This window comes from Procambarus clarkii, chromosome 42, assembly GCF_040958095.1.
Source record: "Procambarus clarkii isolate CNS0578487 chromosome 42, FALCON_Pclarkii_2.0, whole genome shotgun sequence".
NCBI classification, from domain to species: Eukaryota; Metazoa; Arthropoda; class Malacostraca; order Decapoda; family Cambaridae; genus Procambarus; species Procambarus clarkii.
This window is the reverse complement of record NC_091191.1, coordinates 11554403-11570296: the sequence shown is the minus strand read 5'-3', so window position 1 is coordinate 11570296 and position 15894 is coordinate 11554403. Positions and strand designations below refer to the sequence as shown.

The 15894-nt window shown below is 44.9% G+C and overlaps 1 protein-coding gene across 2 annotated transcripts in view; it reads right to left on the bottom strand.

Annotated features, from left to right (window-relative positions):
- oxt (Xylosyltransferase oxt) overlaps nt 1-15894 on the bottom strand; it is a 295185-nt gene that overhangs the window by 21071 nt on the left and 258220 nt on the right. For both annotated transcript variants that reach the window (XM_069339916.1, XM_069339915.1), the window contains exons 7-9: nt 7257-7420; nt 6842-7044; nt 3353-3519 (exon numbers count right to left, since the gene is read on the bottom strand). In XM_069339916.1, coding sequence (XP_069196017.1) covers nt 3353-3519; nt 6842-7044; nt 7257-7420 — 534 coding nt within the window. The remainder of the gene's footprint in view (nt 1-3352; nt 3520-6841; nt 7045-7256; nt 7421-15894) is intronic.

The following is a 15894-nucleotide window of genomic DNA, read 5'->3' as shown; positions in this document are numbered from 1 at the left end:
ACCTGGCAAACTTGGAAAGAACCAGCTCAGGCGAGCAGAAACGCCCCGTCCAGGAGGAACGCCCCGGGACCCCCTGAAGAACCAACAAATCCGACAACGGATGACAACGAAAAGCCGCCAGCAGAAAAACCCTGAAACACAAACGGCACAAACAGCAAGTACAAAATCGCGATGAAAAACAAAGAGCCAGGGCCCAAGCCGAGGCCAACGAGGAATAGAACATGGATAAAGTCCAACCGAGCAGTAGGAGAGCCAAGAGGCACATACAAAACACACAACAATGTGCAGGAGAGAATGAGAAAAAACGAAAAACTGCAAGAAAAAACAGCCCCAGCACCAGCGGCTAGGAGCGAGATCGCAGAAGGAAGATAAGGAACGAGGAAGACAAACAGCAAACGGGAATGAAAGGGACATGACCAACAACACAAAGGCCACGTAGATGTCAAGGGAATGACAGTCGAGAGGCAGGACCAAAGAGCCAAAGCTCAACCCCCACAAGCACAACTAGGTGAGTACAGAGAATCCAATGTATATGGAAGGGCTAAGCCAGGGACTGCAAGACGGGCAAGGAATGAGCGACCAAGATAAGACCACGAAAAACGGGGGCCGTGCCCCACCGTGTAACAAATAACACAAACTAAGAAAGGAAGGCCCCAGGAAGAAGCACGTAAGGACCAAACAAAACGCCACAACCAATCCCCAACACGCATCCTCTGTACCAAAACTGCATCAAAATGTTACCTTGTAACACCTGGAGACAGCTTAACATATACCTCATAACATGTACCTCCACCATTGTACTGTACCTCGTAACATGGTGGAGGTGGGGTCCTGTGATTGATTCAAGCAAGGGTAGGACATGTATAAAAGTGGGATTGGGCAGTTGTAAATAGGAGCTGTCTCGTACGGGCCAACAGGTCCTCTGCAGTTACCTTTATTCGTATGTTCTTATCCAAAAACCACGACCACCAGGTCCAAAAGAGCAGAAACCCCAGTGCCGGAGGAAAGCATGAAGCTCCCCGACCTGACCCCCAGAGGCCAATGCCAACAAGTAAGGAGCCTTAGAAGAACAGTCCTTAACCGAGGGGGCCACCACAAACCGAGAAGAGAGAAAAGAGAGCACCCAGTCCAACGACCAGGACGGCTCAGGTGGCACATGAGCAGGCCGGAGGTGAAACAATGCCCGAGAAAGCTTGTGGAACAGAGCAGAAGTGACATCCAACCCAAATGCAAGCAGCAGCAGCTCCTGGTTGATACCTGGTTGAAGGGGTTCTGGGAGTTCTTCTACTCCCCAAGCCCGGCCCGAGGCCAGGCTTGACTTGTGAGTTTGGTCCACTAGGCTGTTGCTTGGAGCAGCCCGCAGGCCTACATACCCACCACAGCCCGGTTGGTCCGTCACTCCTTGGAGGAATAAATCTAGTTTCCTCTTGAAGATGTCCATGGTTGTTCCGGCAATATTTCTAATGCTCGCTGGGAGGGTGTTGAACAACCGTGGACCTCTGATGTTTATACAGTGTTCTCTGATTGTGCCTATGGCACCCCTGCTCTTCACTGGTTCTATTCTGTATTTTCTTCCATATCGTTCACTTCAGTACGTTGTTATTTTACTGTGTAGATTTGGTACTTGGCCCTCCAGTATCTTCCAGGTGTATATTATTTGATATCTCTCTCATCTTCTTTCTAGTGAGTACATTTGGAGGGCTTTGAGACGATCCCAATAATTTAGGTGCTTTATTGAGTATATGCGTGCTGTATATGTTCTCTGTATTCCCTCTATTTCAGCAATCTCTCCTGCTCTGAATGGGGAAGTGAGTACTGAGCAGTACTCAAGACGGGACAACACAAGTGACTTGAAGAGTACAACCATTGTGATGGGATCCCTGGATTTGAAAGTTCTCGTAATCCATCTCGGAGATGATCTCGGAGTGATGTAATCTTGGAGAAAGTTCTCCACCAACGCTGCACGATACAAGGCAACAGTTTTTGGCATAAGATAACGGTCCTGAAACAACCAAGAGAGAAAGGACAAAACAACCCTATCAGAAATCAAAGACAACCTACAAAGAGACAAAAAGTGTCGAAAGAACCGCCAGGATATTTCGTACTGCCGTCGAGAGGAAACTCACAAGTGGGACATCATCAACGAAGCCACCTGTTCACCATACAAATAGTGATAAACCCGTGTAAACAAAAACAGACACGAAGAATGGAGAAGAAGATTGAACCAGCCATGTACTGTAGCGGACCAATATGCTAAAAGAGGCAGTTGCGGGAAGACCCTTGGGATCAGACATCGAACAAGAAGTGCCTGAAACCAGGGCTGGACTGGCCACCAAGGGACCAACAGGACTACTCTCCCCTGGTAAGTCTCCAAGCGAGCCAGGACCTGGAGTAACAACCAAACCAATGGGAAGAGACACAGGTAATTCCACCTATACACTGGAAGATGCCTCCACCACACTGATGTGAAGAGTTCCACCTCCGGGCGCCTGAACATCCGGCAGAGCCAACTGAACGAGTCGGTGTCGACCGTACATTCTGTGAATAGGGGAAGGAAATGAGACAGGCCGTCCACCAGGAGATTTAACACCCTGTGAACGTGAACCACCAGGAGAGCCAAACCCCGAGATCCCAGCCCCGGAATCCTCCACATCAGGACCCGGGGCTGTGCCGTCCTTCAAACCGTCTGCTTCTGGAGAAAAAGCAGAGTCCACCAGAAAAGCAGGGATGAAGGGAGCCCGCTTGCACACCACCAACACAGAGCAACAACACCGCTAAGCAGCACTGCGCAAAGAGTGGAGCCACAGTCGAGGACCATCACCAACACAACAGCCTTCTGAATTGAGGAGAGTAGCTGGCGGGGAGGTCTGAGACACCCCCGTCCCCCTCCCTGGGAGGGGGGGGGTTGCGCAGACGGATGCGTGGCGGTTGTGGTGGCGACATGCTTGTTTGCTTGTTTTTGATTGGGGAGTTCTGCTTACTAGTTCGGCTTTTGGTTCGCAATTTTTGACCAGTAGTAGTTTGTTTTGGAATTTCTACCTTTCTGAGTGCCTGATCTGGTACACGGCAGACAAAGACTGCTTCCAATTACATGGGGGGTGTCTTTAGGCCATTGCTCCTCGTGCCTCTCTTGAGGGGGGCCTGTTTCTGGCTCTGGTCCTCGGTAGGCCTACAACTCCATCGATTGACTGTTGCCACAGTCTAATATATGCACATCAACCTGGTATAGCTCCAGGGAGCCGAAGGGGCTCCTCACAGAAAATTACCTGGAAATGGTAATGAAGTTATAATTTTGTTTAGAATGCAGGAGAAAATAGTAGAGTTAAAGATATATTGGAAGCAATGAGCTAACCAAGAGGTAATCGCCGTTCACCAATTCTCCACATGTGTGTCTCACACTCGAGAAATGTGCGGTCGAGCCCTTGTTTCTGAAGGAACTTGTTGGTGTCATGGCCATGAGATTTGAGGAAATTTCGTTCTCTGTTGTTGGTCAAGAAGCGTACCAGCTCATCATTCCTTCTGTGAAACCATGGAAACCATGAACATTGAAGTTAACAATTAAATCACATCCTCCAAGTCTTTTAATAAGATGCAACATTTGTTTTACCTTTAGAGAAGACACATCACATTACAGTTCAGATTTAAAAAAAAAAGCTTAAATAGTGCAATGAACTATTTTCCTAATACAGAGTATACATTAGAGCGATTATTATAAACAAAAAACCAACGTTCAATGTAATGAAATGCCATTTTCTGGACGAGACCCGGAGGCTTCCCGGAGCTATCCAGGCTGATATGTAACTATTAGCTTTCTGGCATCAGCTAAAGTGCATGGAGTTCTTGCCTACAGAGGACCACGAGCCAGAACCTGGTCCCCTCAGAGAGGCACGAGGAGCAGTGGCCTATAGAAACCCTAGTGTGGTTGGGAGCATTCTATGTCTCCCATTGACCGGGTCTGGCCCCCCAGAAAGATAGGCGCCCCAAAACAAACCCCTATTCTGGTGAAAATAATACTACCGAACTCCACAGAAAATAATACTACAGAACTCCACAGAACTCCCCAACGAAAATTAGCAAACGAGTATGACGTCATCACATTGCCACGCCACTGTCTGCCCAACTCCCCCCTCCCCGGGAGGGGAAAGGGGGAGCCCCAGACCCCTTGTGCCGGAGATCAAACTGGCAGTTCTAAGGCTGGATGTCAAAAACGCACGAAAACACTGCCGACCGGATGGAGGGAGGGAGGGATGCTGGGGAGCCTCCTTGTTTCACCCAGAAAATGGTGTTTCATTGCATTCAACCCTGGTTTCCTGGGGAGGGGGGGGGCATCCCGTCAGCTTCCCAGAGCTAACTACCCAAAGACAAGGAAAAATACAGGGACTTACCAGGAAGGTGGTCAGTTCTCACGCCTCAACACGAAATCGAGACAACTAGCTGCAACCGTTGACCCAGTGAATGGCAGAAAGGCAGGTCCAGGAACATTGACAAGGTTGCGAGGACCCTGTCTGACCTCCAAACACCCTGTGCCCGATTGTCTACCCAAGACATGTTACCAAAGACGGCAGCCAGAGCAGCAAACTTACAAACGTCGTGCCAGGATACCACGTATACCAGGAGATGCCTCGACCATGCCGACGCGAAGAGATCCGTGTTCAGAGGCCCGAACACCTGGCAGAGCCAACTGAATGATTTGGCTTCAACCATCCATTCCGAGGACAGGGGAATGAACCAGGACAGGCCATCCGCCATGACATTGGACACCCCCCCCCCCTCGAACGTGAACCGCCAGGAGATCCAAACCCCGAGAACTCAGCAGACGAGTCACCCGAAGTGACCAGCCCCAAAGAGCCAAGGACTGCATCGACCACACGGGGGTGTCTATAGGTCATTGCTCCTCATGCCTCTCTGAGGGGGCCAGGTTCTTGCTTGTGGTCCCCGGTAGGTATGAACTCCAAGCACTTTGAATGATGCCAAAAAGCTAATAGTTATATATCAGCCTGGATAGCTCCGGGGAGCCGACAGGGCTCCCCGCAGAATGAAAAATAAAATATACAGTACTGAAATACTGATACCAGGTATAGGCAAAATTTATACTGTGTGAATTATATATAGTGGGTGATTGGAAAGGTCTAGCAGAAACACAGTACAATAAAGAAAATAGTGCATTGCATGCAGTAAAGAATTTGAATGTCCAATGTTATTTACCCATGCACAACCTTTCATTATATAGTAGTGTATACATAATATAGGAGTGAAGAATATAAATTAGATAGTACTGTATACAAGATACATGTACTAAGATAATTTTTGACAAATATTAGTTTTAAGCCCCATTTTTACCAAAGAAGTTATCTTCTTGAGGTTATCTTGAGATGATTTCGGGGCATTTTAGTGTCCCCGCGACCCGGTCTTCGACCAGGCCTCCACCCCCAGGAAGCAGCCCGTGACAGCTGACTAACACCCAGGTACCTATTTTCCTGCTAGGTAACAGGGGCATAGGGTGAAAGAAACTCTGCCCATTGTTTCTCGCCGGCGCCTGGAATCGAACCCAGGACCACAGGATCACAAATCCAGCGTGCTGTCCGCGCGGCCAACCGGCTCCCATGCTGGTCGGTACATGAAGTACATGAAGACAGAACACGAAACAATGGATATAAATTGGATAAGTTTAGATTTAGATTGGGTGGTTATTAATTGGAGCTGCCTCGTATGGGCCAATAGGCCTTCTGCAGTTACCTTTATTCTTATGTTCTTATGTAACTGCAGAAAGCCTATTGGCCCATATGAGGCAGCTCCTATTTATAACCCCCCAATCCCACTTATATACATGTCCAACCCACATTTGAAACAATCAAGAGACCCCACCTCCACCATGTTACTCAGTAATTAATTCCACAAATCAACAACCCTGTTACTGAACCAGTATTTACCCAAGTCTTTCCTAAATCTAAACTTATCCAATTTATACCCATTGTTTCATGTTCTGTCTTGTGTTGATACTTTTAATACCCTATTAATATCCCATTTGTTATGCCCTTTCATTAACTTATACACCTCTATCATGTCACCCCATAATTCTTCATCTTTCTAGATAATGTAATTTAAGCTTTGTCAATCTTTCTCCATATGACAGGTTTCTAATTTGGGGGATTAACTTTCATAGGTAATCATCATTATTAGGTAATTGTTAGGTAATCATCATTACCTAACCTTAAAACCTTAAATCTGTCAGCATTAAACTGCATCTGCCAATCTTTTGACCATTTCAAAACTCTATTTAGATCATCTTGAAGCGATAGAGAGTCCCTTTCTGTACTTATTTCCCTCCCGATTTTTGTATCAATAAATTTGCAAATATTGCTGCTCAAACCCGAATCTAAATCATTTATATATATTATGAATAACAGAGGACCCAGGACAGAGCCTTGAGGCACTCCACTTACAACATTTTCCTACTCTGACTTAACTCCATTTATACTACTCCCTGTTTCCTTTGGTATAGCCATGTCCAAATCCAACTTAGTATAGCACCCCCAATACCATGAGCCTCTATCTTTTTAATGTTCAACAATGTTTATTGTAGAATGGTTCGGTAACAGGGTTGTTGATTTGTGGAACCAATTACCACGAAACGTAGTGGAGGTGGGATCCCTCGATTGTTTCAAGCGTCGGCTGGACATGTATATGAGTGGGATTGGGTGGTTATAAATAGGAGCCACGTCGAATAGGCCAATAGGCCTTCTGCGGTTACCTTTGTTCTTATGTTCTTATGTTAATTCACATAAAAGACTATAAACAGAAAATACTGTACAAGGCACAAATAACAACTTCATTCACTCACTTGATAGGATAATCAGATTCACTTAGATTTATGATGAAATTCCAGTTCCAACTCTTTATTTGCAGAATCTGCTGCATACAGTGTAGAAGTATTTTGAGAAGAGACGCACCTCCCCATATGGTAGAAAGCCTATATCGAGAAACTTGAATATTTCTGAATTCCTTCTCGAGCTTCAGCACCTCTCTGAATAGGTAGTCTTGTCGCTGGAGAATTCATGAGTATTATAGCAATTGGTGGAGCAACTGAGTATTATAGCTTATAAAACCCTCATTTTTCATACTCTTAAGTATTCACCTAATTTGTGCTAGCTTGATATTTACAAAATGTTGAGTAGTGTGATATTTTGATAATACAAGATGTTAAAGTGAGATTTTACTGTAAACATAAGCTTAATATTCATGTTCTAAGTACTTACAGAATCTACATGAATGAAGAAGAAGTGGTCCTTGTGATAGAGAGCTTTAATTAGCCGTTTGAGCTGTCTCATGGCTCTGCCATTGACCGTCAAGACAAACACTATTCTTACTGGGGTGTTGTTGCCTGCTAAAGATGGTCCCTTTAGTGCAGGTGGGACATACTCTATAATAAAATACAGTAATTAAAGAATGAACCTGCCTCCAAACTACAGCATAAAATCCAGTATTGAATATTTACATACTGTAATACTACTGTACTTTCTGTTGGGCCACTCAATAACTCCCCAAAGATACAGCTCGGAAGCAACCAAGCATTAGAGGGTACACCAGGCTTTTGAGACCCGATAGTGTGTACCAGGGACATAGACAAGAATCTGGCTTGCTCAAAGAGATGAAGGGAAGTCTGTAGACCATAAATCCCCACAGAACTGAGAAAATTTCACCAAAAAGAAAATATCACTCCAAAACTAGTAACTACTTGGAAGAAATTGTAACTCTTATGATAATAATGCAAGCAATCATTCCTGTGGAGGCAACAGATGGATCTGTATGACACTTGCAATAAACACACCCAAGAAGGTCAAAAGTATCTGAGCCACAGAAGACTTCCCCCAACCACTCTTATCCCCAAATATCAGGAAGATGGGAAACTATAGTTGGGAAAGAGAAAGAGAGGGTAAAAAGACGGTCAATCAACCACAGCCAACCAAATGCCCCCAATCACAACCTAACAATGGAAAGAACAGCTGGTAGAGAGATATAAAACAACAAAGGGGTAACACCATAAAAAAAACTGAATTGAATGCAATGAAATGCCATTTTTTGGACGAGTCCCAGAGGCTCACCGGAGCTATCCAGGCTGATATGCATATTGTTAGACTTTGGCATCAATGTGAATGGAGTTCTAGGCCTACCGGGGACCACGGCCAGAACCTGGCCCCCTCAGAGAGGCACGAGGAGCAATGGCCTATAAGAACATAAGAACATAAGAACAAAGGTAACTGCAGAAGGCCTATTGGCCCATACGAGGCAGCTCCTATTCTATAACCACCCAATCCCACTCATATACTTGTCCAACCCGTGCTTGAAACAATCGAGGGACCCCACCTCCACAATGTTACGCGGCAATTGGTTCCACAAATCAACAACCCTGTTACTGAACCAGTATTTACCCAAGTCTTTCCTAAATCTAAACTTATCCAATTTATATCCATTGTTTCGTGTTCTGTCCTGTGTTGATACTTTTAATACCCTATTAATATCCCCCCGGTTATGTCCATTCATCCACTTGTAAACCTCTATCATGTCACCCCTAACTCTTCGCCTTTCCAGTGAATGCAACTTAAGCTTTGTTAATCTTTCTTCATATGAAAGATTTCTAATTTGGGGAATTAACTTAGTCATCCTACGCTGGACACGTTCAAGTGAATTTATATCCATTCTATAATATGGCGACCAAAACTGAACTGCATAATCTAAATGGGGCCTAACTAGAGCAAGATATAGCTTGAGAACCACACCAGGTGTCTTGTTACTAACGCTGCGATTAATAAATCCAAGTGTCCGATTTGCCTTATTACGAACATTTATGCATTGATCCTTTTGTTTTAAATTCTTACTAATCATAACTCCCAGATCCCTTTCGCAATCCGACTTCGCAATCACAACACCATCTAGCTCGTATCTTGTAACTCTATCATCATTACCTAACCTCAGAACTTTACATTTATCAGCATTAAACTGCATCTGCCAATCCTTTGACCATTTCAAAACCCTATCTAGATCAACTTGAAGTGATAGTGAGTCCTCCTCCGAGTTAATTTCCCTACCGATTTTCGTATCATCGGCAAATTTGCAAATGTTGCTACTCAAACCTGAATCTAAATCATTTATATATATTATAAACAACAGAGGTCCCAGGACAGAGCCTTGAGGCACTCCACTTACAACATTTTCCCACTCTGACTTGATTCCATTTATACTAACTCTCTGTTTCCTTTGGTATAGCCATGCCCTAATCCAGCTTAATATAGCACCCCCAATACCATGAGACTATTTTTTTAATCAGTCTTTCATGTGGCACTGTATCAAAAGCTTTGCTAAAGTCAAGGTATACAACATCGCAATCCTTACCACTATCAACTGCCTCAACAATGCTAGAATAAAAAGATAACAAATTTGTTAAACATGAACGGCCATTTATAAAACCATGTTGCGACTCAATTATTAATTTATGTTTTTCAAGATGAAGACGAATTTTATTTGCTATTATAGATTCGAGTAACTTTCCCACAATAGACGTTAGGCTAATTGGTCGATAGTTAGACGCAAGTGATCTATCTCCTTTCTTAAAAACTGGTATCACATTAGCAACTTTCCAAAACTCTGGCACTCTGCCTGACTCTATTGATTTATTAAATATGGTTGACAGTGGGTCACAAAGCTCCTCTTTGCATTCTTTAAGCACCCTAGCAAACACTTCATCCGGCCCTGGGGATTTGTTTGGTTTGAGTTTTACTATTTGTTTAAGAACATCCTCCCTGGTAACTGCTAAACTCGTCAACCTGTCCTCGTCCCCACCCACATAGACTTGTTCGGCTGAAGGCATATTGTTAAGTTCCTCTTTAGTAAATACAGATACAAAATATTTATTAAAAATACTACTCATCTCTTCATCACTATCTGTTATTTGACCTGTCTCAGTTTTTAATGGACCTATCCTTTCCCTAGTCTTAGTACGATATAACTGAAAAAACCCTTTAGGATTTGTCTTTGCTTGCCCTGCTATGCGAACTTCATAGTTTCTTTTTGCTTTCCTTATCTCTTTTTTAACATTTCTAACCAGTTGTACGAATTCCTGTTCTAAAGTGACCTCCCCATTTTTAATCCTTTTGTACCAAGCTCTCTTTTTACCTATAAGGTTCTTCAAATTCTTTGTTATCCACTTTGGGTCATTAGTATACGATCTATTCAATTTGTATGGTATACTACGTTCCTGTGCTTTGTTTAGAATATTCTTAAATAAGTTATATATTGAATCCACATCGAAATCCCCATTTAAGTCACCTATCGCTGGGTTCATGTCTCGCTCCAAGACCGGCCCACACCCCATACCCAAGCCTTTCCAATCAATTTGACCCAAAAAATTTCTTAGGCTATTAAAATCAGCTTTTCGAAAATCTGGCACTTTAACAGAATTTTCTCCTACTGGTCTATTCCATTCTATGCTAAATCTGATTTCTTTGTGATCACTGCTCCCTAGCTCACTCCCTATTTCGATGTCATTAATTTGCGTTTCCCTGTTAGTTAACACTAAATCTAAAATATTATTTTCCCGTGTTGGTTCCTTAATGTGTTGCGTAAGAAAGCAATCGTCAATTAATTCTAGAAAATCTTCTGCTTCACTATTCCCTGTTTTGTTCAACCAGTTTATTCCGCTAAAATTAAAGTCACCCATGACATAAATACTGTTAGATCTAGATGCTCTAGATATTTCATCCCATAGATGCTTTGCTTCCATTCTGTCTAAATTTGGTGGCCTATATATTACTCCTATTATAATATTATTAGCTTTTTCGTTTAATTCAATCCAAATAGTTTCTGTGTGTGGCTCTGTTTTGATTCCCTCTTTGAGACTACATTTCAAATTGTCCCTAACATATATGGCTACTCCACCTCCTCGTCTAATATATCTATCTGTGTGAAATAGTTTAAATCCATATATTTGATATTCAGCTAATAGTTCTCTATTTTCTACATTCATCCACGTTTCGGTAAGTGCAATAATATCTATTTTTTCTGTGCAGACAAGAGCATTTAATTCGTTAATTTTATTTCTTAGACTTCTACTGTTAGTGTAATATACCCTAAGTGAATTGTTATTTTGCGGACCATCTCTTTCCCTGATCGTTTTGCCAATTCCTTTCTCCCACAAACACATACTTTTATTACCTCCTTCCTCCAAATCAATTCCCATACCTCTATCTACTAACAGTTTAAACCCAAACAAACACCTCTAACCCCTTCTTCTAACGAGTTCGCAACAGCAACAACCCCAGCTCTCGATAGATGCACCCCATCACGAGCATACTATAGAAATGCACATGTGATTTGGAGCATTCTATACCTGCCATCAACCGGGACAGGAACCCAGAGAGGTAGGCACCTCAAAACAAACCCCTATTCTGGTTAAAACGACTAAAATAGACAAACTAGTGGACATAACTCCCCAAATGAAAATGAGCAAACGAGCATGATGTCACATGAGCCACATGTCTGCACAGCTCCCCCCCTCCCTGGGAGGGGGAATGGGGTATCCCAGACCCCCACGCTGGTGATCCACCCACCAGTTCTGAAGTTGGATGTCAAAATCAAGCGAAAACTGCCAACCGGAGGGAAGGAGGATTGCGGGGAAGCCTCTGGGATTCACCCAGAAAATGGCATTTCATTGCATTCAACGCTGGTTTTCTGGGGGAAAGCCCCTTCGGCTCCCCGGAGCTACTTCACCAAAGACGAAAATTAGAGGGACTTACCCATGGGGCGGTCGGTGCTGGCATCTCAACTTGAAGTCGAGACAACAGGCAACAACCACCGACCCACAGCGACACAGGCCCGACTAGGCCCAGGAACATTAACGAGATAAGTGTGCAGCCAGTACCCTGTTCGACCACCAAAAACCCCGCGCCTGAATGTCAGCCCAGGACATGTTACCAAAGACAGCAGCAAGTGCAGCAAACTTACAAACGTCATGGGCTGGCTAGACCGAATAACCCTGCGAATGACCTGAGAGACCCGAACCCGCGAACAGGGAAGAAAGATCAGATCAACCCAAAACGTGTCCCCGGCCACAGAGGCCGTGGCGCGCAAATAACAGCGGACAGCTGCAAACCGGACACAACACATGATGCACCACCGGCCTGACTAACCAAGCAGCAGTCTCATTCTTCGCCAGAAAAGAAGGAGATAGCTGATCAGTGACCCAGATGGAAAAATGACCCTGAAAACCCTCCATCTACCAGAGCCTGTGGACTCAGGGCCCAAACCAACAGAGGTAGAGAAGTTGAGCAAACAGAAGCCAGGTAGACAAGCCTCTTAATGCAAATAAATAGAGACGGGACGGGGATTACTGAATAGTGAATTTGACACTTGTTCAAAACAAACTGCTTAACCTTCCTCTTCACAGAACAATGAAGGTTCAACTGCCCATCTCCCAGTTCTGCATGGGGCTCCCAAAAATAAAACTGAGAGGTCTGATACCACAGCACAGCTGCTGTCAACTGGAAGGGTGGCACGACTGAAACAAGTCAAATGGTGACAAGCTTCACACACCCAAGGGTGGAAGGACATCTGAACCCAATAGATGTATTCGTGAGGACAGTAAGAGTGCCTATAGGAGGCCAAGAGTACCAACTCTTGAGGTTATCTTGAGATGATTTCAGGGCTTAGTGTCCCTGCGGCCCGGTCCTCGACCAGGCCTCCACCCCCAGGAAGCACCCAGTGACAGCTGACTAACTCCCAGGTACCTATTTACTGCTAGGTAACAGGGGCATCAGGGTGAAAGAAACTCTGCCCATCGTTTCTCGCCGGCGCCCGGGATTGAACCTGGGACCACAGGATCACGCATCCAATGTTCTGTCCACTCAGCCACCGTCTCCCCGTAGAAACTCATAAAGTGGAAAACTGTACACAACAGTTTTAGGTCTGGAGGTATGTGAAGCTATTCCCACACTCCAAATACAGATCCTGAGAAGGAAACCCTACTATCTAACTGATAGTAAATGAGCAGGTAGACTAGATACAGGGAATGAGTATTTGGCAAAGCAGATCCCAAACCCCCCCCCCCCCAACATTATAACCACTTGGCATGGGAATACATAAGCCTCCAGGGACAATAATAGTCATGTACATGCCTTAGTGCACTTTTGGGCAATATGCCAGGCATGTTGTTATCAAGCACACAACAAGCAGTATGGTCCTCTCATTAACAGGCCATGCAATAGGAATCCAACCCTACAACCAGTGAGCAATTGCTATTTGCAAGGAAGCACAAATCCCACAGAAAGGAGAACTCTAGTTACTCATAAGAAACAGGCCAGTCAGAAGGAAGGATAACAAGCAGAAGTAAAGACAACAATGACTCGGTGCCGGAGCTAACTAGTGCGAACTAAAATCACTTTCCATCAACAGGGCCTCACAGAATGCTTGGAATGCTTCCTGCTTTTAGTTTCAGGAAGCTACTGACAGAATTTTCCCAGAATTTTCTTAAGTTGAAAAAATTTTGAATTACATAAATTTATATATAAATTATATAAGTATTATATTTCAAATATAACTACTGTATAGCAAGTTAAGAGTTGGTAAAAAAGTTAAGAACATTCTTTTCTTTGTATGAATATGGCCAAATTTGAGAGTATGTTAATATTTAAGTTGTGATGATAAAATGCAGAGAAGATAGAGGCTCTATCTATGTAGTACTATGTAGGCTTATCTATGTTTTCCTTTGTCATACTATCTCATAGTATGACAAAGTACAGTATTAGCTTAATGAGTATGTAATGCACTGGTGGGTCTCAGAGGGCTTACTCATTTCCCTAAGGATTGACAATACTAGTGATTAACTTTGATTAGCTTAGGGAGCTACTGAAGAGGCCCCTACCAGAAAACCAAATTAAAACATTGAATAAATTCCAGGGCTTCTGCCTCCAGATCTCTTCTGCCAGAAGAAGAGATCTGGATGCTAGAATCATATTTTTGAAGTACAGTACTGGTATTATAATCTAATCCTGTTAACCACAGACAAGAATGGGTGAGAACAGAAAATGATCAAATTAAAAATAAAAAGCAAAGAGCCACACAATACTATTAAGCAACACACGAGGGAAATAAATCATGTAAAGATGAAGCTGCAACCAAACATAACCAAGCTCATGATCGTAGCACTAACACCTCGGTGAGTGACCACATCAAAGTGAGTGACCAAAGGAACGTCAAAAGCAAGTAACAAACTCAAGAGGAGATTGACTTTAGCTGAGGCAAGAACCAGCACTAAGAAGAAAATTCTGATGGCAGTGATGAAAATTTAACAAACATAAAAAAAACCAGCGTTGAATGTAATGAAACGCCATTTTCTGGGTGAGCCCCGGAGGCTCCCTGGAGCTTATCGGGCTAATGTGTGTTATGTTAGACCGGGACATTAGCTAAGGAGTTCAGACCTACCAGGGACCAGCGCCAGAACCTGGCCCCTTCAGAGAGGTTTCAGGGAGCAATGGCCCTGGAAAACCCCATATGGTTGGGGGTTTTCCTTATCTGCCATCGACCGGGGTTAGGCACCCAGAAAGGTAGGCGTAACAAAACAAACCCCACATGGTAAGACACTACAACAAAAACCGAACAGAGAGGTAGAAAACTCCCTACAATCCCAAGGAAACAAGCAAACAAGCAAACATCACACTTTACTGCCGCGCCGATCGTCCGCGCAGCCCTCCCCACCCCGGGAGGGGGAGGGGGGAGCCCCGGACCTACCGCGCCGGCTGCCAAGCTCCAGTTCGGAAGCTAAGCCTCAACCAACGCGAAAAAACCGCCGACCGGTGGGAGGGAGGGTTTCCAGGGAGCCTCCGGGGCTCACCCAGAAAATGGCGTTTCATTACATTCAACGCTGGTTTTCTGTGGGGAGCCCCTACGGCTCCCTGGAGCTTCATACCCAAAGAGAAGGAAAAGAAAGGGCTAACCCGGGAGGCGGCCGCCACAAACTCTGCAACGCAAAGCCAAGACAACCGGTCGCAAACCTGCGACCCAAGGCAACAAGAACGCCCAAGAACAGACATACACATGGATGGGCGGCCAAAAACCTGTGCGACCCACAATTCCCTGCGCCCGAAATGAGCCCGAGACGTCACCAACACAGCAGCAATTGCTGTAAACGTCTGAACAGCACGGGCGCAATGACAGACCGCAGTAAGAAGGAAAACACTGCGGACGACCCGGGAGACCCGAGCCCTGAAAACAGGGAACGAAGGAACCGGATCAACCACAGCGCATCCCCAGGCACGGTACGCCGGCAACAGCAAAAAGCACAACTGGACAACACAGGACGCACCCCCCGGCCAAACCAAACAAGTACCAATACCCCAAGAACCCCTCCGGAAAGCAGCCGTCTCGACCGTCGCCAGGACAGAGAAAGGCTGCACACCAATAAAGCTACCACCAGTACCAAAGAGGAGGAAACTGAAACCGAAGGGGCTACCACAAACTGAGGGGAAGAGAAGAAGGCACCCTGAACAAGGACCAGGATGGCTCAGGTGACTCATGAGCAGGCCGGAGGGGAAACAAAACGCGAGAAGACGTAATAAACGTCATACAGTCTCCAAGACGAAGCTCGCAGGTGGGACACCGTCAACAAAGCCACCTGAACACCATAGAGATGGCGATACCTGCGTCAAAATACCAGATGCGAAGAGCCAAAGAGAAGGCCGAACCAGTCACGGACAGGACCGATTCGGCCTGCCGAAAGAGGCGAAGCCTCAGGAAAAACGCCCCGGGTACGGACACCTATCAAGCAGCGTCTGAAAAGAAGGCTGGGCCGGCCACAGTGGAACCATAAGGACTGTTCTCGTGGGAATGGGCTGCAACTGAGCCAGA